The sequence below is a fragment of the Falco biarmicus genome, chromosome 11, assembly GCF_023638135.1.
Source record: "Falco biarmicus isolate bFalBia1 chromosome 11, bFalBia1.pri, whole genome shotgun sequence".
Lineage (NCBI taxonomy): Eukaryota > Metazoa > Chordata > Aves > Falconiformes > Falconidae > Falco > Falco biarmicus.
In genome coordinates this window covers 10,528,340-10,555,784 of record NC_079298.1, presented here as the reverse complement: position 1 = coordinate 10,555,784, position 27,445 = coordinate 10,528,340, and the positions used below count along the sequence as shown (strand labels likewise).

Here is a 27,445-nt window from a genome sequence, read left to right as displayed (position 1 = left end):
TCAGTAAAATACTTTACAGGAACCATTCTTTAAAAAACGTACACAGGTGCTTTGAGTTTTACACCCCTAAGTGACGGAGGAGCTTACATGTTTCTTTAAAAAGTGATACAAGTGCAACAGAACCGAATTTGCAAAAAAAGAATTGTCCTCCAAAGTGTCTGTGCCACTTTTGAAAACAGAATTCAATCTGCCAAGGTTTTCAGGCCTGTTATCAAGGCACTGTGCAACCTTACTGGATTTTAGGATGCGTGTTCATTTCTCACATTGAATTCAGTTAGCAAATTGAACGCAGTCCTGCCAGAAGCAGTCCATGTTTTTAAAGGTTCTTAGAACACTGACAGTAACAAAATGGAAATGCACTGAGGTCATACCCAGCTCATCTTTCTGGATCGTCATGTAAGTGTGTTCCTCATTAGGCTTTCTGGGGGTTTTATGGGTTTTGGGAAGGGAAGGGAGGAAGTATGCCAGTAGGCTGTAACAGGAATGACTGGCTTCTCAGGGATTCTGTTTTTTTTTTTTCTTGTTAAAAAGTCAGTGTAGATTTTTTGACAGGAAAAGCTGTATTGCAGAAGAAACAGTAACTACTTAAGCTATTCTTGCTGAACTGGTGAGGGTCTGAAACAATTTAGATTTTGTCTGCTTTTGGATCTTCCATTGTTTCTGTTCAAAATTTTGTGTTTTTAATAAATCTCAGCAAAGTGTGCTGTTGCAGTGTGCCTCCAAATGAATGTTGGAGCTCTTTCAGTTAGAAATAAGGGTTGTCTTCATAGATACTAAGTTTTTCTCCTTCTTGCCAAGGTAAAATATTGGTTACATCAAGGAAAGCCAGGCTAATTACGGGAAGAGGTTGCTTCAAGAAAAATAAAGTCATAAACCACATCATCATTAAACAGTTACGCTGGCAAAACCATATTAGAAAATCTTGAATGTATTTCTGAGGCTAGATAGGATTGAATTGGTTCATGTAAAAGATTGTCCCTCTGTCCTGTTATAGGAATTTCATAGATTTTGTGAAATAATGTTTAGGCTTCCAAAATACTTTCTCCTAGGAGCTCAGAGCTACACAAATGCTGTTAAACATGCAAGATCTCTTTGAGAGAATTTATTATCTGAACTTTTTTATTAATTTTAAAATGGATTAAACAATATATGTCAGGAATAATTTACTCCCAGTCTTTTTGCAGTCTTAGAGCAGTAGTAGGGCTTTTTAAGAAAATTGATTTGTGATGTTACCCCTCGCTTTGGAAAGACACGTTTTTAAACAAGCATATTCCTTTACTGGAAAAAAAAAATGCTAATTTGGTAGTACACCGTACTGAGTTGAATAGGAATGACAGCTTCTAAGACAGCCTTTAATTTGGTATTCAAAACCAAAATTGTAAACTTCGGTTTTGTTTGGTAGCTTCTCAGAACAGGCAGGATATACAGTAGCATTTTTAAGAGATGCTAATGACTTGAAAGAGGAGATGGAAGTCAGGCATACATTTTAATTATGGGGGAGGGGTTGCAGTAGAAAAATTGGGTTTTTTCACTGCAGAGATTTTAAGGGAATGAGACAAGGAAAAACAGACTGAAGATAGTTGCCTTCATTTGGCAGGGGTGTTTAATAAAAGCAGAACTTGTGGTTGTAAAGTGTGCTTATTAAATTCTTCATTTACACTACCTAATTAATTCTAGCATTTTAAATTAACAGTGAAACTGGTCCCTGCTGTACTGTTTCGTAGCTACAGCATATTTCGTCCAACAACCCAGTTGTTCAGGTTTAATCAGCTGCTCTCAAAAAATGAGAAGGAACTTGAATTAAAAAAAAAACTAAATGGCATAAACATTTTAGAACAGTGTTAGATGAACGAAGATGACTTCATAGAGGAAGACTGTGGCGTCAGATGGATGTGAGGCTCAGTGTTTACAAGTGATGTGAAGCTATATAGTGTTGCAGATGCTATTTATTTCTTCTGTCCAAAGAAAGCCAGTGATCTGTATCTTCCTGACTTTGGGGAAAGAGAGGGCTTGAATTAATTGGAAAATTTTGAGAGAAGAAATGCTGAACTTGTTTTGTCCTGTGTTTGAAAACAAAAGATGCGCTCAGCGTAGTGTCTTGTCAGTCACGCTAACTGCTGCTGGCCAAGTGAGTTGTCCTTGTTGACATAGTTTGTGTGTGGGAGAAGGAGGTATTTGTTACTAATTTTTTAATTGATTTGGTGCCCTTAGGTGAGCTCTTCAGAATTACGTTCTTGTTTCCCTGTAATTTGCACAGGAGTTTACATCTTGGAATTTTCAAATGATCCATATCTAAAAATCTTTGAGTCTCAGTCTTTCAAGTCTTAAAATGATCCAGGCGTGCTGTAAAGCAGAATATTTATTGATACAGGATTTCTGTGCATCACTTAACTTATGACAGAGTTTGCATATTCCTGCTGTGTGGTACAATTTGATGTTCTTTGCATGCATAATCAGGAACTTCATTGCTCCTCTGCCTAAAATGCAACTTTGTTTTTAAATCCTTCCTTCTTTAATAAGGAATTCTTTTAAGATTATGTACGAAGATTTTTTTTTTTACCTCTTTTGTTTTAATTTCAGGTATTTGTAGTAGGACTGATGCAGACTCAGATTAAAACTACAGTTCAGAAATAATTGTGGCATTCTAAGTGTAATATAAATACTGATGATCGCTGTGAAAATCAAGGACAAGCAAGCTATTGACTCAAAGCAGTAGTATCTGTGTGTCCTTACATGTTAGGAGAGAAAGAAATAAAGAAATACTGACTGGTTTACCTGTAGTCCTCTCTGAAAGTTACGGATTGTCCGTTCCTCACTCTTTGGATGTTCAACCATATGATCCAAGAAGCAAAAGCTAACAAAATGGCAGTGTCAGAAGTAATGCAGCATTATGAGAGAGTACAGGAAAACATCTTCCACATATAAGCAGTGTTGAATGCTCATTTCTCCATAGAAACCAGTAAATTCCTAACCTAGGAATTGCTCTGCCTGTACGCTGAGCAAGCTACCACGAACCCCTTCTGGTCCAGAAGTATGTCCACACTACATTTAGTTGGCATCATCTGGCCTCTAAAAATTCTCTTTTCCTGTCTTGCTGTGTAACAAGCAGCTTACCAGCACATACCGAAAAGGTGCTGCTGTAAGAAGCAAAGACCCAGATTTTATTTAACCAAGCGTGTTCAGTGAATGATGGCACTGAACTGGTGTTTGTCTGGAACGTGCTGTTCAGAGGTTGCATGCTTGATGTCCCCTGAAATTTGAGGCCTAATTAAGCAGCCTTAATTTCAGCATCTGGAATCAGTAATTGTTTTGAAAACAGTGGATGGAGAAGGTCTGTATCCTCAGGAGCAGAAGCCATTAATTGCACACTGCGGTGGTGACCCTAGGAGGCAAGAGGGAAGGAAGCCAGGTACGATCATGTTCCCCAACAGTACAGCTCTTCATGAGGGAAGCTCTTGAATCTGATGGCAAGCGTACAGTAGCAGGAAAACACTACTTAAGCTTTCCTTAGTAAACAGTAAACTAGTATTGGCCCAGTGTTTGTAGCAGGCAACAGCTAAGCTTTACGTATTTTAATGGGAGGTTTTGATGCCTGATAGCATAAATGAGCGAGAGGTCATACTGTCCATCTTGGGATCAAAGGGGGACTCCGAAAGCTCATCATATTGGAAAGACACAAAGCAAAACCAGGAGTAACGGTTAAATTCAATTATAGGAAAGATACCTTTTGGTAGTATAGTTCATGTCAATAGGTAACCATCACACAGTTGAGTCTGCATTTGAAATACGCAGGCTGGAAATTGCAGAAATACTAGTAAAATTTTGTTGCTTTGTCATGGGGGGAAAATACTTATTTTTACTCAAGGAAAATAGGTCTCAGCTATTTATGTTTAGAAGCTTCAGATAGAACATACATTCACTGGAAACTGGGCATGCAGAGGCTACCAGTGTTTTGTATATGTTTTCTCTGGGAATTTTGTAAAAGGGCATACCAGAAGTGTTTGCTATTGGAAGAAAAAATTGACCCATATGCAGATAAATACAGCTTACTGTCAAACCCAGCGTTGTTACCTGATCCTAAATGACTGAAAGTCTAATCTGAGCATAAACTACTTTTACATTTGATGTCCAGTTCACTGATTGTGCTTTGAAAAAGCCTTCCATTTTGAGATACTACTGGTTCCAGCGGTTTTTTCCCCACTTAAAATACATTAAACAGATAGGATTATAGAATGTAGGGATTACGTTAGATAAGACTTAAACTCTTTAGCAAGTATGTAAACAGTCATGCCTCCTGGCATAAGCCCACCTAATAACAGGGTTTAGGAGAAAAATACCTTGTAGAGGTAGTTTATTCCCTTGTTGACTTGGAAGGGTATTTTTAGTAATTCTCCATAAAGCGGTAGTAACTACTCACTGATCTCTGATCACTTATTTGGTAGATCTTGTTAGACTAGACTGTTAGCAGCAGTTGCTTTGCGCTAGTAGTAAATGAGAATTAATGCAATCCTTCAGAACAGGAAAAAAACCCCAAAGTTACATACTGTGGTGGTTGCCATGTACAAAGTGAATATAATTCTGGCATTTGGTTTGATTGCATTTAAAGGCTGTATTTAGTAGTGCCCCTTAAATTAGCTGTGCAGGGAATCTCTGTAAGAAACAGTGCAGCTTTCTACATTTGACTTCCTTGAAAGCAGAAGACAATGTTTGCTGAAATTGAAAAAATATTTGTGCAGCAGAGTACTCTGGTAGAGTTCTTTTGTCTGAAAAATAATACCAAATTAAGTGAATTACCTTAGGTTCTTCAGGAATTGACTTTTAGATTGGCCTCACTGTATTTTAGCGGATACATGAGATTTGTATGGGAGTTATTTCTTTGTGTTGAGTGCATGGTCCAAAATGCAGCAAGGAAGGAGTAGTCAGAACAGTGTAGCTGCAGTTGAAAGTCAAGTGCCCGGAAAAGCAGAAGTTGAATGTGTTTCAGAGCTGGAAAAAGAAAATTCTTTCTGTGAATCAGATGGAATACAGAGCATGCTTCCATTTCTGGTTATAGTCTTTGTCTGGTACCTCCAGCTGCATGTGGAGAATAAAATATTATAAGACGGGGGGGAAAAACAGACATGTTTAAGAGTCATTTAAACCTAAAATCTAGGATTATTTTTTAAAAAAACTAAATATATGGCTCTGAATGTCATTAAAGAGCTTTGATAAGTTGATCTTAATTTGGTAGCCTAGTTATTTTATTCTTACAGCTTATTTCCTGAAGTGTATTCTGTTCTTCAGCAGAGATAAACTTAATTTCAGTTGCATATCCTATTCTAAGGGCTGCAGATTCAAGACAATCCCCAAATATTGGTTATCTAAATGAACATTTGCATTAAGTATCTGAACTAAATTCATTAACACTGTGGGGGAGGGAACACAGAAATAGTAGTGTCTTAGTGCTGGTTTTCTAAAATATGTTTGGTATGGGTTGATGTCTATTCTAAGTGCTGAAGAAAATGGTCAAATTTGCATTCATTTTCTTTATCACCTCTCTGCAGTCGCCTGGTGCATATTCTGCGCTGGCGAACAAAAGAATTTTGATTTCTGATTATTGGAAAGAAGCAATTGAAATGAGTGTTGGGGCAAATAGGCAGAAAGCAAGCAGGCATGACCTGTGAGGTGTGAAAGAGCCTTCTAATTAACCTCAGTAGTTTCAGTCCTGAGCTTGTTCTGAAGTGTGTTAAATGTCTTTAATGCATATTCAGTTTATTCTTCAGTTTTAACTGCTTGGTTTGGGTAAATAACATCACCTTCCTATCAAATCTAGTGAGAAAAGGTTAGCAGTATGGCTTTCCTTAACAGTACAAGTACACTTAAACCTCTGAAGTTGTGACTTCCAGATACAGGGTTATTTATGAGGATTTTCAGTGTCTGCTGACTTTTTTCCATCCTTCAAATCATCTGCATTGAAGATAACTGTCTATCAGGGAAGAGCCAGATGGAACGGCTCTGTTGGTGAAACCCTCTATTTGATGGCAGTCTACCCTTAACCTCCAGTGTTGTCTCTCCTTTTTCCCTTGTTACGCCCTTCCCTCTAGAAGTGCAGACCCTGTGCGGCAGCATTCATGCACAGCTTCTGTCCCTAACCAGTTTCTTTTCTTTCCTTTTAGCCCAAGAAGGACAAGGAGAATGGGGAGGAAAGGAATGAGAGAGTTCCAGGAAAGCTCTGGGAGTTTGGCAGCAGTGTCCATTAACGATGAGCTGGATTCCAGCTGAGGCAGGGTCTTTTGGGGCAGCAGTAGGCAGCACACCAAGAGATACCTGTCAGGGCTCTGAGGCTGACTTTCCCCGCATTCATCTGTTCCCTGCTACTGAAGACCCTCTGCCCTTCAGCCATACCAACAAAGCAGCACGGCTGTGCTGTGGCTGTCACGTCTGCCCATCTCCCCAGTGCCCTTGCTAGACAACTTGTCCAAGAACAAAAGGGACCTCTGTAAAACCAGTCTAAATGGTTTTGGAAGTGGCCTACCTCCTGCTGTCCCTTTTCACAAGACTGCTTTTTTACCAACGCTGCATTAGGAGTTTCTTCTTGGCTTTAAGATGGTGTTTGGTAAACTTGTGACCAGGATTACTTGACCTGCCTGCAGTAGCTGTTTTTCAGTGAGCCAGGAAGTTCTTGCCCCCTTCTCTGTTGCAGAGCTGATCCATCATCATCATCACTTGACTTCCTAGCATACAGGTGCTTTTCTCTACATTAAGAAGAGCCCTGCAAGATCTTCTGCTTGATTTCTGGGAACAGTCAACCTGAGACCTTCAGTTCAGTTGGGATCTGCTGCCCATGGGAGTGTGTCTGTCTTCGGCACTCCTGTCTTTTTCCTCTCTTGTGTTTTCTGCTAGCTCAGTTTATGTGCAGTCCCTATACTGATGAGATAAAGTACCTCTTCAGACTCAATCCACTCGGACCCCATCCTTCAGATCTGCTTTGCTTTTGGGGTTACTCTAACTGACTTGAGCAAGGACCTATTTACATCATCGAACCAACCTAAGTGAGATGCCATCTGTAGAGAGCCAAGTTCCTTTTGGGATATCTACTGCATGGAGGTCTTGCCTGGCCTTAAATCCTTTCCTTTGCTTCCAGAAAACTGCAGAGGTTCAGTCCTAATGCTTTGAAACTTAAGGTATCATCTTAATTTGACTTCTGGTTGAGGCATTAATTTCTAGTAATGCTATGTTGTTACGTACAAGAACATATGGAGAATGGGGGTTTATCACTGTTTTCTACACCTGCACATCCTTGATGCTGCTTACCATCTATTCCTTTCTGCTGTTCGAAGGATACTTTCTCTTGCTGCCTGAATTGGGAGTCCAACAGCCTTTGTACACAGCTTACTGGCAATTGCGTGCTTATAGTTAGCACTGATAGCCAACATATTACTGAGAAGGATTTTTGGAAGTTGCTCTGATGCTCAGCCTTTGCCAACAGACAAGCCTACATTTTTGGATTTCAGCAGCATTCTACTTCATGTCCTGTGCTTCATTCCTGGAGTGGTTATTGATAGGGTGTTGCAGCCTCTGACTTTTCAAACCGTTCGTGGTACAGACTGGGTTTTGTTCAGGCCCTTCTGTGCCTCCACATGCCTATTAAGACAGGGTTTGCCCAGGTGCCATGTTTCCCATTTCTCTGATGCCCCAATCTTGTGGTCATTACCATCCCTGTGAGATTTTCTTTCTAAAGAGAAAGAGGGGAAGAAAGCACCATGTCACTGAAGTCCAAGTCCACTTCTTCAACTTTGCTCACTGGCTCTGCTTTGGCTGACTCGCTGCTGGGGTTTCTTAGATACAGCTGCTGTTTTCCATTCTTCCTGAGCCGTATCCATCACTTGATTTTGAAGATGTTCCTACTTGTCCCTGCTAGGAATTTCAGTGCAAGTTACTGGCTTGCAGGTGCTGCTGGAGACAGGATATTGGACTAGGCAGACCTCTGCTCTGACCTAGTAGTGCTGTTCTTAGGACTCTCACAGCATCTGTTTAATCAGTGGAACATATCACCTGGAGGGGAAGAAAACCTGAATGTTTTTATTATTTTTATTCACAAGAGCCTAGACTGTTTTTTTTCCAGTTAGATGTTTTTTAAGTGGTGTTGCAAAAGCAGATGGACAAAAAGCTGTGTCATACTCACCTGCAAGCAAACAAATGGCAGCATTGCCAGTATGATTAATTGTTACTGTACTAGAGGGGCTGCAGTTTTTGTGCTAGAAAGTCTAATGTGCCTGCTGCCCTGTGTGGATAATTGTGCTCAAACGTATTTTAAAGCACCTCAAATTAGGTATCAACAGGCTTCCTGTTCCCTAGGATTCTGTTGGTTACATGTAGGGGGTATTTTGACTTCCCTTGTTGTGAGGATGGGTAGGTAGGGCATGAGAAGATGGGACATGTAACAAGGAGGAAGTATTCTCTAGCAGTTCCTTTTTTAAAGAGTCCTCTGTTCTCCTATGTGCTGTATCTGTGTAATTTCTATTTACCAGTGCATAGCTTTCTCCTATTTCTCTACTTTTTCTTTGAATATTTTCCTGCTCTGGAAGCCACTTTGTCTTAAAACAAAGGAAAAAAAAAAAAAACCCACAACCAAAAAACCCCCAAACATGAACACCTTGAGAGCTTGCCTGAACAGTTTTCCCCCCTTTATCCTTTCTACTACATTGGAATAGCTGCTTTGTTACCTTAACTTTGTTTACTGGTAGGATTGTGATACTTGCACCAGGTTAGGCATGTTTAGGTGCTTTGCCAAACTGGAAACAAAAGGAAAAATAAATGTATTTTCCCTCTCCTCTGTTTACCACCTACACGTTTAATATTGTGAAGAGCTCTTCTACAAGAGTTGTGTATCAAAATGTGCGCTGGTTTTGGTGGTGGTCAGCCAGCAGGAATGGCTTGTAGTCAAAACAACACATGGTACATTCAGTGCCATACATGTGAATAGTGTCCTATATAGGAGAAGGTGTAGGCTGAAACAGATTAAATATGCCATTTTTAAAAGGAAAATTTTTGCTTCTCAGTCTCAAGAAAATGTGAGGGGTATATTCATGCCAACTTTCTTTTCAACAAAAGTACCAAGAAATTTAAGTGATAGGACTTTGTTGTGTGCACATATTAGTTCTGTTTTCTCCTTGAAGCTGTTTTCTTTTTCATTATTTCTATTACCATCAAGTATCTAAAAGGAATATTATAAACTTTTAAAGTTTACTTAAATTTCTGCTGTTGTTTTGAAGTTCTTGAAAGTTCTGTCTTAAAGCCAAAGCAAATTTGTTAAGTAGGTTTGCTGCACTCATGAGTATTGATGGATAACGAAATTTTTATGGGTAGCACATTTTGGAATACAATAAAGTGGCTTTACTTTTCTCAGCATCTTTCCAGATGCTGTGTGAAGTAATCTACGTAAATCTAACTATTACAGATTAACCTTCTTAGCTGTCAGGTTGCAGCTTTTATTTATGTTTTTGCTGATCAAATTAAAAATGCTGCAGTCACAGGTTGTGTTGTTAATATTAAATTTTGTATTCCGGTCTGTAATAAATTACTTTCCTCTATGCATTGGAAAAACTGGTTAGTAGAGCTCAAAGAGCTTAATTAGCAGGCTGTTTGAGACAGAATAGGTATTCCGAGTCATTGTTCAGAATTGCTGTGAGTTTCTTAGTGTTGTGGTGGCTTTTGTTTTTTTTGTTTGACAGAGGCAGAGGTACAAAACCTTAAATGTTGCTGCATTAAATTATTTAATGACAAAATTACCAGGGCTTTTTGAATTTGTAGTCATCCAGGCTTCAGATATTGCTGCTGCAGTGTATTGTTATGCCCTACTTAATATTCTTGTTTTGCAAAACAAACTAATTTTTCTCCAGTTCTATGTGCCTCTGCCATTTCCTTTAGACTGAAAGCATTACTGCCACTACTTGCACATAAAATGCTCCCAGGTTTGAGGATACACTGGATTTTCGTACCTGAGCTGTACCTTTCCTTTCCAGATTCCTCTGCTTGCATAATTCTTCACAGTGAGAGAGCATGTTCTTGGTCTTTAACAAAAAATATCTCTCCTATAAACCAAGCTGCATGTTTCTTTAAGCCACAACTGAGTTTTCACTCTGCCTGTGCAGTTCTCTGATCCATCACAAAGGTGTGAACCCTGGTGAGTGCACAGGCTCTGTTGTGGTTCTGTCCTTCTGCCGTTCTTTTCCCCAGCACTCCACCAACTACCATCATCTTCTAGAACAGTGGGTTTTCTCATGAGATTTTACTTTAGGTGCCTGGAATCACTTTTGTTGACGTTTGGTACGTTTGCACCTAAATTATGCACGTGGTATGGTATAGGATCACTGGGACTGGAACTCACTGGGCCCTGTGGTCCAAGTCTTACCAGTAGAAGAATCACTTGTTTCCTTTGGTTTGCTTTCAATTTCCGCTCCATTGTTCAGTATTAAATTTTTTTAGGTGCCTTCCACGTTCATCGAAATTTCAAAAGTACTGATGTTTGAGATGGGATGTAGGAAGACTGAAGCGTGTTCCTCCTCCATGACCTACTGATTCACGCTGTTGGAGTGCCTTTTCTCTTTGGTTTCAGACAGTGTATTTTTTTTACCCTCTTAATTTCATCTTCCCTTAATGAGTAACAGTGTTAAGTAGCACACTTTGAACATTTCATCTCTGCTCGTAGTCCTTAGGCATTGGAAGTATCTATAGGCTTTTGCATTTCTTTTTAGTCACAATTTACCCGAAGGACAGCATATTTTAGTGTTTTAAGACGCAAGATTAAAAGTGTCCAGTGTTGCTCCCAAGCCTTAAATCATTGTTGATTTAAAAACCTGGTGGTTGCTGAAATTTGCCTCCAGTTTGTTGCTTTCCTCATTTCCAGTATATCCATTGCTTACTAAGTTGAATACACCCTTTACCATTCTTTCGGTACTGCTGGTCCAGCAATACTGTATCCCCTCCCACTCCTTAATGTGACATCGCACGTTTGGGATGTGAAAGGCTGCCTGCCACATATTGCATCCTTTATGTAATGCAATGACTTCTTTAACTCCTGTTGCTAATTTCTTTTCACACTGCTGCTTACCATTTTTTATCTCTGGTATGTCCTTCGGGTTTTTTCTGGGTCTATTTGTTTTCACTTTTTCTAACTGAATATTGTTTTAACTTAGCCTGTTTGTTTCTAATGTCTGCATTCCTCTGTTTAATTCATCTCTTCAGCATTGAATTTACTGTTCCGGATAGACAAGTCATGGCTGTTTCTTGTCCATTCATGCCTGTCCCCAGAACACTAGATTTTTATAGTACAGTCCCTGTTCTGTTCTGGGACAAAGAGGGGAGGAGTGCAGCCATGCTTTTCTCAGAACAGCTGCTGATTCAGAGGCTGTGTGCTCCTTGAAGGAAGGGAGGGAGAAGATAAAAAGAAGGGAAGCAAGAGATGTCAGCTAGATGGGGGAGGAATCCAAATATTTGTTCAGAAATGGAACTTGGTTGTCTTGCGTTATGTCGGGAGCAGTAGCTTCTGGAAACGTACTTAATCAGTTGCTTGCAGTAATATGAACACACTCGTGCTTAAAATCAGTTTTACATTTAAAGAAACCTGATAGAAGCAGGAAAACAAAAGAAGAGGGTAGTACATTCTGTAGCATAAAATGTTCTGTAATATATTCTGTAAGCATAAAATTCATACAGGGTATCTCCAGCCCAGCATGAATCTCAGTGGTCCAGTGATAAAATTGCTTAGGGTGGGGCAGGTCCAGTTTTAGAGCCTTGCTCTAGTGACTGTGTTACTCTGTCCAAGTAACCCTGGAAATCTTCACGCCTTCAGTTTCTTCTCTCCAAAATAGGAATAAAGTGCTTTCCTCTGTGTTTGTGAGGAAAGGTGTGGTACAGAGATAAAGTGCTTCCATGCTGGTAATCGGAACCGCAGAAGACTCCAGCCAATTCAGCAGCATTTGTCTCAAACTGCCACTTAAGCTTTGCATGCAGATTAGTCCATGTCCTCAAGTACAGTAATTACACAGCTGACTTTGAAAACTCTGTGTAGTATGCAGGTAAGAGCAAAGTCTTGTTTCAGGTGAAATGCAGAACATCTGAAATGCTAGAAGCCCTTAAGAGACTGTAAGGCACTATCTGCAAGAGTAGGTGTGTTTTATATTGCTGGTATGGTCAAGTTTAAAATGAAGTAATTGCATGTTTTTGAAAGCCCTCCTGAAATTTCTGTGGGAGTAGGATTTTTGAAAGGATCTAGTGGTGCTGGGCAGCAGCAGGTTCTGTCAAAGCACGCTCCATCTTGTTCTGTTTTCTTGGGTGCATGTGTGGGGCTGTTCCAGAATGAGAATCATTAGAGTGTCTAATTCTGAGGGGTAGCAGCTACCGTCAACTGGAATTTCATGTGCTGAGAACTGCTACTGCTTAATCATCTCTGAAAATCAAGACATTAAGACACTGTCTTGCATTAAGGGATTTGTCAAAACTACAGAGGAGGACAAAACTTGCGTAATCTCTGATGCTGCCTGGTGAAGTCACGCTCTCTAACTTGAGGTGCTGGTTGAATGACATTGCTTGTAGTTGGGTTTTGGGGGTCTTGCTTTGTTTTTGAGGCCGCTGTGTTCAGGTCCTGGTGGTTCTCTTCCAAACAGATGCAGAGGTCCAAGGGTTACGGTTACCTCACTAACGCTAATCATTTGAACACTTTAGCTACATTTATAGGATTTGCTTCACGTTTCGGGCAACAGGTTTTTTTTATTCCCCTTTTATTTTTCTAGTTATTTTCCTAGGCTTGTTGTCATGGTATCTGGCACTTCCCATTCAGATATTAAAATTGAGTGAGTGGTGTCTGTATGTCTGGTTCATTTTCCCTCTCATCGTCTCCTCAAGGGAGAGTTTTACGTGGGATGTAGCACGCTGTTTGCAAGGGCTTCCTTTGGGGGATTTTTTTAATCATGTAGCAGCGTCTCTGTTGCAGAAGGCCTGGTGCAAAGAAGCCCCTTCCACTTGGACTGGAGTTTATTAAATCCTGTGTGTGTAAAGCTCCCGTGGGAGCTCACTGTGCAACTCGTGACTCCCCATGAGCCCCCTAAAAAGGCCTGTCTCCGCACAAATAAGCCTTTATCCAAGTTTCTCTGGCACTGCCAGAATTAAGGCAGTGATACAAATTTTCTCCCTGCAGATTTCCTATGGGGAGGGCCCAGCCTTTGCTATTTGAGGATCAGGGTTCTGATGCCTTAGGGGAAGAGTTTGCCTGAGGAGTCTTGTCCTGTCTGAGCAGGATTGTGTCAGCATGTACACCTTTACAGGTGCTCGAGCTGCAGCTAGGCTCCAGCCTGTGCAACACAGGGGTTTTTCCCAAGGCTTATTTTAATAAGATTTGCTTACTTATTTGTTATGAAGCCACGAACATGTTTTTTAGGAAGGGATCTGTGGCAGGAGTATCCCAGCACAAGTCTGGAACCTGCCTGTCTCTCTGGTAGGACCTTAAGAAGATGAATCTACTGACAAAAATTTTGCTGCTGGCTGGTTTTAACCAAGGATAAGTCATGCTGTTTAATTGTAGGTGCACTGTAGCATCGAAGTGTATCTGGGGCGCTAGATTGGATCACATTTAAATACAGCTGACTCTTCCTAATCCAGAAGGTAGATCTTCTCAAAAGAACAAGGGTACTCAAAATACAGAATTTGATGGAAGGTTCCCAAACAAAACCAGAACCCAGTCACCTTCCTGCAAAAGGCAGAAACTAAGCTATTTAGTTCTCATACTTCTCTTGTGTCTGTTTTGAGAAATACTGTGCATTTTCCCCTAAATTCCTGCAAAAGTGACAGTTATATTGTAATAGGAGGATGCTTTCTTGCTATTCATAAGCAACACATACTTAACAAATCCTAGTCTGTACAAATATAAGGAATCTAGTCTAAATAAGCTATAGACTAAACGGATGCTGTGGTAGAGGTGCACTAAGTACAGAACAGGTTACTTTCATAGCCTGATTACAGTGAATTGTGACAGCAGTAGCCTTAGCTTAATTGTTTGGTACTAGGAGCGCTGTGCTCAGAGGCTGCTTCCTTCCTGGTTTCCTTCTCCTGTAACTGCAGTGTGCATCACTGGGGTGACAGCAGGTGCTTCTCCTTGATAAAGGGATGGAGGATGAATGAGACTGATGTTACTGGTATAAAAAAAAGCATCAGACAAGGAGCAGAGTTTAAACCGGTCTCATGAGCAGACCTCATTTTCCCTTGATCTGAATCATCTCTCCAGAGCTTACCTCTTTTCTTTTTTAGGTAAACAGCTCTATTTGTTGGTAACTGTCATAGGGGAAAGGAGGGGGGAAAAAAAAAAAGGCAGGCTATTCACATTGACCCTCTTTGTACATTTTGAATGTGTCTTCTCAAGGGTATTTATGTAACCTTCTCCGAAAGCTCTTCCTTCATACAGCTTTCATATGAGTTTGTCATTCTTTGTCCTTCCAGGAGTGTGTTTAAAACACTTCTGAAATGGTTTGGAGGTTCACAGGTTGTGCTCTGAAATGGGACTACCAGCTGGAGCAGGGCTTACTTTGAAAATCAGTAAGTCTCTCCTGCTACTGTTACTTAGAAAGCAGAAAGCGTGGCAAGTCTTTCTCTTGCCCCTCTCTCTTGCTTGCTGCTTTCCTTGCCAGTCATTGTATTGTAGGTGGTATTTATTAGGGGCATCCACAGTTTATAGGTATCATTGGGGAAGGCTGAAGAGCATGGAAGGTCTGCTTGGAATAGTCACAGGTGGACAGCAAGTTGACCTCAGCAGCTTTGATAGAGAGAAGCTCACCCTGGCACCAGTTTCTTCCCTAAACACTTGCCGAAGTTGGAACAGGCAGAAATTGGAGCCAGAAGGCTCAGAGAATTCATGGTGAACCTTTATTTATGTTTTGGTCCCAAACCCGGAGTGACTGAAGGCTGTTACTGTCTGACGGCTTCTGCCTGGCTAATATGAGATGAGCTGTCAGATGTGGCCTACTTCTGAAGGAAGGGATTGTGTCAGAAAAGCATCGGCGCTCAGTGGCGTTCATGTTACGACTGTCAGGTGAGCAGCTTTAGGTTTTACATTTGGGCAGGGGACAACAAAACCGCAATTAAGGCAGTTTGCATTGTTGCTGTCCTGTTCTGCGCTTGTTTTTGCATGACTGTTCATAGTGGGTCCCAGAGTCCTTTGACGTGACTTTGCATTCTGGAGTAATTTTTTTTTTTCAAGGAAAAAGGATATTTAAAAAACTTTTTCTAGCTCAACCAGTCATAGGTGAGCAATTCAAAGTTGTACTCTTCTATAAGCGGCTTCTAGAAAAGTTTCCAGCAATAGGAGGGCTTCAAATTAGTCTGAGAAAAGTAGTTAACTTCTGCTTCCCTTGTGGGAATGATGGCAGCAGGAGCTGTATGGAGAACAACCAGCAGGAACAGTGTGTGTGTGTAGAGCTTCAGAGTGGAAGAGATGATTGAGCACTTAACACATCTCACCAAAACCTTTCCTGGATTAGTTCCTCTTGAGCTAGAGCATAGCTTTCAGAAAAAAAATTTCAGAATTTTCAGTCAGCTGACAAAATGGTTGGTAGGTAGTAAAAATAATCTGTTACTTTTATTGTCAAAAACAGGACAAATGCCTTTTCCCAGGAAAACAGCATTTGCTTTATTTCTAGCCTGCTTTCTCTTGTTTCAGCTACCCAGCAGTGGGACTTGGGATACATAACTCCATGTTTTATCTGCTGGACAGGCAACAAAAAAAGATACCTGTACTTCAGATGAGTGTTAATGTAGTACTGTTAAGGTTCATCTTAACCTTTTTTTGATCAGGTAGACAGATTTACCCCCATCTTTCAATTGAAAGTGCTGCAGTTTATTCTTGTGGCACCAGCGCCAAGGCATTGCTGTCTTTCTTGAAGCACGTACACCAGGACTGGGCACGGCGCTTCGGCAGCAAAGCACACAGCCAGATGAGAAGCAGCAATTTTTCTTTCCCTCTTTGAGTGTGTGTGGCTTTTATGCAGCATTTGGCATAACCCTTTTGGCAGCATTGCAAGCTTGAGATGTGGTTGATTATCTGTCATTCTTTATCAGAGTCCTTCATTTCCCATTTGGAAAATATGCTGCAGTTAACTTGGCTTGTTGGGCTGTAATCTTGGGTTTGTCCTATCTAAATGTACGTATTTGTCATTTACTGACGAGCTTAAGTTGCTTTGCACCTTCGCTCTGTCCTCTTTGTTCTTATCCTCTCACCCTGTCTTTCTGCAGTCGATTACCTTCAGGAGCAAGGAGTTTGGGTTTTTTCCACTCATCAATGGAAATAAACAGTGTAGGGCCTAGTAGATCTGTTTCCTGAGATAGACCTGTAGGAAAACATATTTCTGGTTATTTCCTATTCACAATTCTCAGTTAGAGATCTGTTGGCTGATTTATATTTTTTTAATCCATTTAATGTGTGCCATGTTAATTTCGCTTTGGTCAATTAATAAGCAGTACCAAATCAAGTGCTTTATAGAAGACCAAGTATATCAATGCTATTAAATCGACATTCTTAAAATTTATAAGTCAAACATGTAATCTCATCAAGAAGGATGTCAGTTTAGTTTGACAGAATCTATTTTCTGTAGACCTAATTTGATTTACATTGATTTTATTACCCCTCTCTAATTCTTTATTATTAGAGTCCAGTAGCAAATATTCTGTAATTTTGCCTTGCTCAGCATTAGACTGATGGACCTGTAATTACTCGGTCATCCAGTCTTCCCTTTCTGAATTTAGTGCAAAATTGTCTTTCCTCCAGGCTCCTAGAATTTGTTCAGTGCTGTGAGAACTGCTGACAATCACAAGAGAGCTATTTGCCCATTTCTTTGGAGTCTATTCTATGCAAATAATCCAGATCATCTCATTTAAACATGTATAATTTTAGGACCTCCTGTTTAACATCCACCTGGGTTGCTAGTTAGTACTTTATAGAGCTTCTTCAGGTATACATAACACATCTGTTTTCTCTGTACTATTCCCTGTTACTATTAGTATCTGTTGATGAGTCAGCATGAGTCTTAAGGGATCTTTGTTCATAATCTGGAAGGAAAAAAAAAAAGCTTTTGTTATTCCAACCTTTACTAACCAGAAGGGTTTTTTCTGGGGTTTTTTTGTTTATTTCCTATTACTTTTCTGTTCTAGCTTACATTGGTTCTTAATCTCTTAATATCTCTTAATTTAAATACGGAATTGCCCTGATGAGACTGGCTTACAAAGGAAGTAAAAGCAGGTGCAGGTCTAACTGGCATCGCCTTTTTCATAGTTGCAGGTTTTTGCATTTACAGGTAAATATTATAAAAAGGGTGTATTGATTTCTCTATATTCTTTCTTACAGTTTGTTTTAATCTTTGATTTTCAGCTCTGAAATGGAGCCCTTTATGTACGTTACCAGCTTGGGCTTGGCTCTGCATATGGGTGGGTTGTTTTAAGACTGTCAAGTCCTTGATAATTTTTAACCCTGTTACTGTGCACTTCTAGATCTGGTCTTTACCAGATAGTAGGAGGTCCACTACGCCTTTTCTGCAAGCTAGATAAAACATTCAGAAAGAGCAATGGTAATAGTGATATAACAAGGTGTTGGTTTACTATCATCCAGAAATAATCTCTTGCCTGCCCTACTGAATCGCAGCATGCAATGAAGTACTGGATTCCAAAACGCAGAAAATATTTACTATTTACGGTGCTGTTCCTGGGAAGTGTAGCATGGGAATGAACTTCAGTGTCTGTGTGGGATCCCACTGAGAGGTCCAGCTGCTTGCTTCATGCTGCCAGATTGCGTCCAAAGCAATGTTACCCTTTTCAAGTAGGTGCAGGGAGAGTACACGATAGGGGGAAAAAAAAAAAGTTCATACTGCTTCACCACATTCTGAAAAAAATCTTTCTCTTCTTTCTCTACTAGTAAAGATTTTTATTTTTTAGTATCTAGATACTGTGTTTTGTCTGACGTAAGGTGTATTGCTCTTGAGAGTAATTTAAAAATAATATTTGTAGCAGGATGTATTGTATTTTTAGTTTCTTAGCTGTAAATGTTTAGCACACTAAAACTTTATGATATCTGCCAGCAGTTGTAAAGCTTTTTCACAAAATGTGGGGTTTTTTTCAGAGTTTACTTTCTCTTCGGTTTTTTGAGCTATGGGGGGTGGGGGGGGAGCTATCTTCATTCAGTGATGGTGTTTAGGGGAGATGCTTGAAAATACAAAATAAACCAAAAAAAATATACCCCTGATGTAGCAAGCTTTTAGCAGAAAGATGCTCTCCCTTCAGCTTCACTGGTACAATATGAGTCATATGGCCGAAGGCAGCAACAGGAGTTTGCTGATTGAAACCACTGCACCACGATTTCTGTGGTCTGCAAAGGGTGTGGGGTTTGAGGTTTCTTAAGATAAAACATGTTTTTGTTGAATTAACAGAAATTCAGTGCTCAAAATGCCCAGTAGACCCACCCTTGTTGTGAGACTGTAATACAGCGAATATAGCAATTAATATATTTGATATGAAATCTTAACCAACAGCTTACGAGTAACAGGCCTTAAACTGTATTACAAGTTTTGTATATAGTCCTGAACATCACAAAATATACTAACAAGAAGAAATCATGTTTCTGTGTGCTTATTCTTCTAAGCGAAATTGTATGACAGTGTAATTATTTTCTTTAAGCCCAGTTCTGCAGACAGGCATGGAGACGGCTTTGTGTTAGTACTCCTTATACCTCACCTTGGAGAAAATACTTGTTTGTTTCCAGTTGGTGGTGAGAAAGATGATAGCTAAATAACTTGAATAATGTTACTGGAGAACTCCAAGGAAAAGAGTGAATGGTCTATGAGATTTTTGTATCATGATTTTGCTGTTATTTCCCTTTCCTACAGTTTGTGTTGTCTAGGCATTTGTTATCCATGGGTTTGTCCTTCCAGAAGTATTGACGGGGAGAAGGTTCCTCTGAGAGACTATTAAAAATCATCATACATATTGTAGAGATTGGTCAGACCATGTTCCTTGAGAGTAACAGTGGCTGGACATGGAAGCCTGTGTTCAGGCAGACTGACATAAACCCCAGGGCCTTGCGTCAGCGACTCCTGTTACCTGCGTGCCTCTGAAGGTTCATGGGTGGTTAATGTGGAAAGTAGCAACACAAACTTGGGTTTTCTAAGCCCTCATCCTTCCTCCATAAAAAGTGGTTTGTCTCCTAGAGAATGGCTTCCTTCTGCCTAGAACTGTTGAGGGTTAAATATATTAAGGATTTGATGTGTTCAGAGGCACAGGGATTGGGGCTGTATAAAATCTCAGGTAGGCAAGAAGAGGAAGGTACAGCACAGGAAGTATCTTCATAGTATTTCTGCTCCAGACTTCGTGCTCAGTCAGATTTCGGCTCATTCTTTGTTAATGTCGTGTAACTAGGGTAAGAATATTTTTGTTGAGATTAATTCAGCTTTCTGGGAAGACTAGATATGTTTTTATGCATTTTTTTCTGAAGTTAAATTGATTGGATGGAATTGCTCCCTGGATATATATGTAGGTTAAAAAAGCCATTTCTAATCCTTACGCCTGCATGTGGGCATTTTAAGCATGAACTGTGGTGTTTCCATGGATTTTTAAGGTCTTTTATTGCATAGTTAGCAGCTTTTAATGCTTTGAACTGATTTCGTAAGACAGAAGCGCTCCCTGTATTTGTGTTACAGCAAATGCTGTATTTTTGGTGGCGTCTGACTTTGAGAAACACACAGATGCTTTTTTGTAGTCCAGGAGACAAAGAAACAAAGCTTTGTGCTTGGGAGGCAGGATCCGTGCCTCCAGGGTACATCAAGGCACTTGGTGTGCAGCTGCTCTCCCAACCTCCGCTTGCTCCTGGTGAGCAGGAGCTGGATTGCTATTTGCTGCTCCTGCAGACAGAAATCTTCATCCACAAGTGCTGTCCCCCTCCCTGGGAGGGATGAGAAGCATGGTTGAAATAAAGGACCACTTGCCTGCCTGCTCAGGCTCGCTTGTTACTGAAATTTTGATTATCTGTGTGTGTTTCTAAGTGTATGTGCCTCACCAAAAAAAAAAAAAAAAAAAAAAAAAAAACCAAAAAAAACCCCACCAAACCAAGCACACACAAAAAAACCCCACCAAATGTATAAGAATTGCTTTGTTTTCCAAATCTGCAAAATAACTTCAGTAGGAGGCTCAAGAAGGAAGGGATCTGGAAGGGGCTGTCTGTCACGTTGCATTAATAGATTTGATGCTGCAAAAATGCTGTTTGGGAATTGGGAAAAGGTCCCTCTCTGGTGTGGGTGTTCGCAGCCCGTTGCAGACCCACAGCTCTGTCCTTGTGCTGTGTGCGGGAGTATCTGTAGTGCTACCAGCACGGCCTCTCGAGCTCCGTATTACTTTACCCGGTTAATAACCCGGTCTCCTCTTTCTACTGCAAATGCAAACACGGATCTTGCTAGTAAAACAGAAGCTGTTGAAATGATTTTGGCTGCTAAAGTGGGCTCCTGCCATCCCGTGCGCAGCGGCAGTTGGTGTACTGTTTTGGTTTTGCCGTCATCTCTAGTACACAGAGGAAAGCTTTAATGCGGTCTCTGACTCTACTGCGATTTGATCTGTCCTTTCTCTTCCCATTTACTGGCTGCTCACCGAGCAATAAAACAAGGCGTAAAGATGGTTGTCTGTTTCTCAGTCAGCTGCTTCAAGGCTAATGTTAAAACACCATTTCCTGATTTTTGTGTTTTAAGCACTTACAAACAACAGCAGAAAAATTGGGGGGTGGGGGGATCGTTTTTAGGAGGTGGCCTCATCACTGCTTTGCCAGGTCAGCCATCACATTTATTAGGAATTCAGCACAAAACTATTACACGGTTCTGCTGCTGTCAAGCCTCATACACATGCTTTTTGGTAAACTCCTGGGGAGGGCAGGGTGGGGGGTTGCTGCTTCTTGTTTTTGAAGCAGGCTCTTCAGAGCAGCATTTTAAAATGTTTGTTTGCTTCCAGTGTATTAATGAAATAATGAAGTGGTGAAGAACGGCATAGAGACCATAGGGGAAAGCAGGGATGGAATGAACAGTGCAAGAAAATTGTGTTCCCACTCTTGGAAGCTTTTCCTGTGCTTTAAAAAAAAAAAAAAAACACATCAACACTGAGGCCTTTTTTTTCTTTCTTGTGTTTCAACAGGGCAGAGTTTAGGGTATGGATTCGTTAACTATATTGATCCAAAGGATGCAGAGAAAGCCATTAACACTTTAAATGGACTCAGACTCCAGACCAAAACCATAAAGGTAAGACAATACAAAACGCCTTTTGCACAATTCAGGAAGTGGTGAAAGTAGTTGAAACGGTTTCTGGCAATTTCATCACTATTTTAGTCTCCATTGTAAGGGGGCTAACGAGCTCCTCCTTGGAACAATGGGAGGACATGCAGGAGATGAAATCTCTCTTCTCTCAAATTGATGCTATTGTTAAAGGGAGGAAAGTAGCAGGAAGCTCCCTAAAGCATTGCAGTGAGGCTTAAATGTAGAATAAAACAGCCATAGTGATAGTTATCCATAAACAGGTGAAGTACCTGACGGTGTATTCATAAGGTAGAGGTTTTCTTATGTTTTAATAGGAAATACCTTGACATGGAGCTCTCTTTTAGTGACACTCATGTCATTATCAGGTGTTGAAAGTATGTTTGTCTCAAGTTAGAATATGTCATTCTCCAAAAAACAAACAAAAAAAATGCACCACATTTCTTCTCAGTTTCCACATCCTTAGTTTGATTTAATCTTTTAAAAGCTGGAGGCTTTAGAGATCCCACTGAAGTCTCTCACTTCATTGTAATAGACCATTAGTTATTCAATGACCTTCTTTAGTGGTCTCACAAGAAAAGCAAGCTTCTACACTGTCACGTTTTTTGCTGCATGGCTGATAAAGCTTTTTTGAAACAGCTCATGAAAGATTTCCACATCCCAAATTCTGACAAATAATATAGCTTAAGGAATGTGAATCAAAAAATTGAATGCAAACAAACAGCAGATCTGATTTATCTAAGACTTTGATCGTATTTAAATGCTGCCTTTTGATTTGTACTATTTTCTTAATTTTTCTGCTGTACTTAATTTGTATTTCAAAGGCAAAAATGTTGAAGAACATAAAACCAGAATTTTTACTTCTGAAAATACTGGTTCAAACAATGTCAGTGATTTTTGTATCTTGCAAAAAAAGATACTGTATGGTCAATACTTCAGTTGTACTTATCCTTTCTCATTAAAGGTTTTGGTTTGGACAGAGTGGTATTTGGGAAAGCAAAAATATTTATTGTAGTCCTGTGCATCTCTAAGGATGGTTTCAAGCAAGTTTTTTCCTGGTCTGTTTCATTAGTGAGGAAGTCCTGAGCCCGAGGGTTGTCAAAGTGGTGGGGTAGCTGCATGGATTGCGTAGACATAGCTATTTCCAGAACCTCCCTTAGACCAACAAAGTTCCATCCCATAGATATATATGTTGGCCATATATCAAAATGCTCACAGCATGGTTTTGCACAGTTAAATAGAAAAACTTACAGGAATGTGTAAGGCAAGGCAGCAAAATCTACAGTCTTATCTGCTGCTGCAGGTGGAAATACACGCTTGGACTCAGCAGTTTGCACTTAAAATGAAAAGTTGAACAGTAAGTTGCTCTCCAAATTACTTTTAAAGGCACATTAGCAGGAAAAATACAGTATTCTGAAAGTACTAACCTATCTTCTAAATTCATTAAAAACTCAGTAGAACTTGAAAAAATATAGAGCAGTTTTTAATGCAGCACTTCTACATTTTGAACATTATTCAGCTTTAGCAAAGGTGCTATATTTCTCATCCTAAGTACCTATGTTGCCTCTTCTGATTTTTGTGAGTCTTGTATTTGTATTCATAATATTCCAAGGCTACAGGAAACATACAAACTACAAAAACTGCAAGCCACCCAAATATTTTACATGTGTGTCTCATGCAAAATTAAACTATTATGCCTTCCTTTTATCGTGTATAGTAACATCTTTGTTATCCATGAACTTCCCACGCTAAAACACCTTCGCAGAATATTTTTTTCTTTGTTTTTAAATTCAATATAAATTTTAGGAATATAAGTAGTTTATTAGGTTTAGGTTTTTCGTGATTATTAATAGCTAATATACTTTTATAGAATGTGCCATTTTGTCAGACTCTTGAAAGCTGTTAAAACTTAGTAAGAAGCAAAGAGACTGACCTAACCCCACATGCACAGGAGCTGCATAATTTCTCCAGTGGCTGGGAAGATGTTTTAGGCTATTTTTTAAATAAAATTGTTTTCAAGTAAGTGTTTATGCAGATGCCTGAAACTGACCCAGGAGAGCTTTCTGTTCAAATAGCCAAGCTTTGGACACATGGACAACTAATCAGCAGTTTCCAACCCAATTTTTAATTGCAGAATTGCATGCGATCACCTTACCTTACCCCCCTTGTAGGATTTGTTCTCAGAAATCTTATTAGATCTGATTCCTTGGTACTGTGTGGTGGGGATAGAGGTTTCCCAGTGTTCGCGCCGAGTAGTGAATCGTGTTTTTACCGCTCCCAGCAGCCCCCATGTTGCTGGAGGCATCCCTAGTTTCTAAAGGGTTGTGAAGTGATGAAAAATCGTCCTCAGCACCACTGAAGTCTCCTAGCTTGCCTGTTGCTCCCACACGCCCCTTTCCAGCCTCTCACTGTGATTCATTATAAGGTTGAAGTATTTTAAGTCGTGGAATTTATTTAATTGTCAGAGCTGATTACTTTAGTCTAGCTAGATACCCTTTACCGTTATTAAAAATGCACCTTCAGTACATCGAAAGAGCCTGTCTCAAAAGAACATATAGAAAGGGATTTAGTGGCATATAGATTTGCAGGCTAAAAAATATTTAATTAAATACTAGAATAACATTGAGCTGGAAAAGTACTAAGCATTACTTTTTACGTTTTCGTGAGTGTGGTTGGTTTTTATGGCCTGGAATAAATCCATAACGTCCTATTGATGGATAGGCTGATGGCCTCTGCCCAGGTACGCTGGGTAGCTGCAGCCCTGCAGGTAGCATTTCTCTGGCTACCTTTTGGAAGCTGTTTTGATAGAAAGTTGAAATTAATAATTTGTGAAAGTCCCTTTTACAGGGGCAAATTACTTCCGCTTGCCAAGGTCACCTTGGTCTTGATGGCTTGCATCCCATCTCCTTGCTCAAACAGTTGTGGTCTCTGCTGTCCCTTATACCTCAACTGAACATCAGCTGGCTGGGGAGGGTCATTTTTGCACTCATTTTTTGACCTATAATGCTTAATTCCTGCTTTAAAAAAAAATATTTTTCTGTATGTGTCCCCAAATCCTGTCCTTCTCACTTCGGTAACATTTTTGTGGCAGCTTAATGTTCTCTCTCTCCTGATGCCTTGCAAAACAGCCATGCAGTCACAGGAGGACCTGGTTTTATCGCAGGATCAGCAAAACAGCTAGGCACAGTCTGTTCTCAGATGTGCGGACTAAAATAACTGAAGAAATGTTCTCTTTATTATTTCATTGTTACAATAAATAACCCCTTTTCACTGTAGCAGCTAAAATATTTCTGTGCGTTTTATTTAAGTCAGTGATGCCCTTTCAAGTCAAAGTTGAGAGGTGACTACGGAATATCTGTTTGGGGAAGCATTGAAGGAAATGTTATGCATTTGGTGGTAATAGGTTATAAACGTTATGTTTGTCCTCAGCTGATCATAGTGTATATTTTATTTATGCCATTTCATAACATCATCATCATTTTGTGAGGGAGAAGGGCTTCACTTTATTTTTTACAGCTAAAGCTTGACATAATTCTACAAAACAGCTTAGAATGAGGGAAGATACAGCATGTGTTGAAATAAATATATATTCCAGAAATTGAATCTATTTTTAGAAATTAAATTTGCCCATCCATAAAAGCATACGAAAGGTCACTGCTGCTGTTGAAGATTGCCTGGCAATTCGGTTGCATCAAATATCAGAAAGAAAATGTGTGATGCATGGGGTACAGATTGTTTAAACTGTGCTGCTTTGTCCCGAAAAAGGGACAGCGTCTGAAAGGATGCGAAGGAAGCGTTTTACAATTTACATGGGGATTCAGGTGACCTGGCTTCGTGTTGGGGGACGCTGGAACAAGGGCAGAACAGAGTTTTGAAAGGAAGTTTGCAATCTAAAAAGAGCCAGCAACCCCCTGAAGTGCAGTCTTGTGTCCCCCTCTCCTTCCTGCTCTCTGTCGTCTGAGAAATAGGTTTGTTTCTTTCTTCCCTCACAGGAGCAGGTAGCATGCTGTGACACTGCTGGAGCAAAGGGAGAAGCCTCCAGTAAGGGGAGAAGGAATCTGGGTTCTCTTGAGCCCTTGATGCCTTCTGTATTTTGAATCCGTGAAATCTATCAGATGATAAAATAGCAAACAGATGGGGTCATTCCTCTGTGGTCAGATGCTTCCTCTATTTTAATTTTCAGTTAAATGAATAAACAACATGGAATATAGCTACTGCTATTTTAACACTTCCTATTGTTAGTTCAGAATGTTTACTTCGGTGTTACTCTCCTGTTTTGATTGATAGGACTGCATGGTCCTTGTTTAAAATACAGTGAATAGGGCTGTAGGAGAAAATACTACTGTGTTTTCTGGAAATAAACTAGTAATGTAACTGCCCAAAGATCTTGCTATTTATCTGGGTTTCTCTAGCGTTTTTTTTTAAATGCCAGGTATTTCTACAAAATTCAGGCTCTAAATCTGTCCATGTTAATTCTTGTAATTGTCTGCAAAACTACAAACCACACTGTCACTGTAGGGTAACCAAACAACAGCAGCCTCAGACTTCTCTGTCCTACAAAGTCATTTGTCAAAAAGACTGCCTTGCAGTCATGCTCAGCAGTGAAGGAGGCGTGGGAAGCACAAGGCCCGGGAGGAGGAAGGCTGCAGCAGTGAGCAATGGGGAACAGAGCTGCGTCTTCTGCACCCCATCCCAAACTGTTTGGAAGGTAGCAGGGGGACACAACAACTGGAGCTGCAGCCAGAAAATGCTGGCTTGCTGGCAGTTAGTCACAGAGCTCTGGTGTCGGGTGCCCTTGGTGCAGTGCTTTGCTGAAAACCTTGTATTTTCCACCTGTGTTCTCCCATAGCTTCCCCAGGGGCTACCTGCCACTGAGCCAGCCAGCCACCACCTGCAGCTGCTTCTCCTGGTGAAGAAATGGGTGGTAAGGGGAGGGTGTGTGGAGAGGTCTGGGGATACTCTGATTTGTAGGGGAGCTGGGGAAGACAAAATAGGGGGGAAGGCACAGAGAGGGCTTAGGTGTTCGGTGGGGGAGAGGAGAAGGGAGGGTCCGGGAGCTGGAAGGTACTGGGATCAGCGAGGCCCATTGGCCTGTGCAGAGGGACCTGCATTTTTAAGTTGCCCGTGCGTACAGTTGTGCTGGCCTCGCTGTGCGTACAGGCATGCCGTGTGTGCCGCCCCAGTGTGCTCTGCCAGCCCGTCGGCTGCCTTCAGACGCACCCAGCTGCGTTCCCCCCGAAGTCCAGCAAAGCTTTGTAGAGGGCAGAGGTGTAAAAGAGCATGTACTCCTTTCCTTCCCTGTAAATTCAGATTATAGCATTTGCAAGCTGCAGATTTAGGATGTAGTTGTTCTGTGTTTCCTTTTTAAATTAAAGTAATTGCTTGTTCTGTTTTGTGGTAGCTCAGTTAGTCATAAGAGGGGTCATCTGCTGTGACTGCTGCACCCTGGGGCAAAGCTTTGGACAAGAAACTTTAAAGATGCCACAGACCTGGAAACCCTCAACTAAGTTTGCTTAGTTTCTGTTCTTCAGGAACCTCTGTCTGTGTAACCTTTTGGACTTTGTAGTGCTTGTTAACAAATCTTCTTTCACCCTTTGTGCCTGTGGTGATGTCGTGGCTCAAAGGACCTCTCCGTGCTGCCTTTGAAGGTTCAGATTTGGCTCTGCTGCTTTCAGCAGGCACCAGAGTTTTTACCTGTTAGTTTTGTGCAACTTCTCTTAATCGTGATTTCTCTGAACTCAGGTTTGCCAATGAGTCCTTTTCATTCCACAGAGCCAGAGCAGCCATTTCTCTTAGCCTTGCTCTTGATACAGCCGGAGTGCTTCTGGGTTATTATCTGTGGGGTTTTTCCTGAAATGATGGAATAGACCATTGTATCTTACCTGCAATCATAATTAAACCCAGCAAAATGGCATTGAATCACTCAACAGTAAACTGCATCGTCACTCCCCTCCATCCCCCAGCCTAGGGCTTGGAGAAGAGATAAAGGACAGAGCAGTGAAGCAGCAGATGTGAAAATACTCCATACTCTGGTCTTCGGCCTTTGGACCAGAGAGCTTTTGTCTATGCTTGTCCTGACAAAGCACATAGCTTTCACAGGAGGGTTCCTCAAATCTGTGTGTTCGCACAAAATTAGAGCATGGGTG

The 27,445-nt window shown here is 40.6% G+C and overlaps 1 protein-coding gene across 9 annotated transcripts in view; it reads left to right on the top strand.

Annotated features, from left to right (window-relative positions):
* The window catches only part of ELAVL4 (ELAV like RNA binding protein 4), an 83,195-nt gene that overhangs the window by 41,493 nt on the left and 14,257 nt on the right, over positions 1 to 27,445 (top strand). For all 9 annotated transcript variants that reach the window (XM_056356478.1, XM_056356472.1, XM_056356469.1 and 6 more), the window contains exon 3: positions 21,184 to 21,287. In XM_056356478.1, coding sequence (XP_056212453.1) covers positions 21,184 to 21,287 — 104 coding nt within the window. The remainder of the gene's footprint in view (positions 1 to 21,183; positions 21,288 to 27,445) is intronic.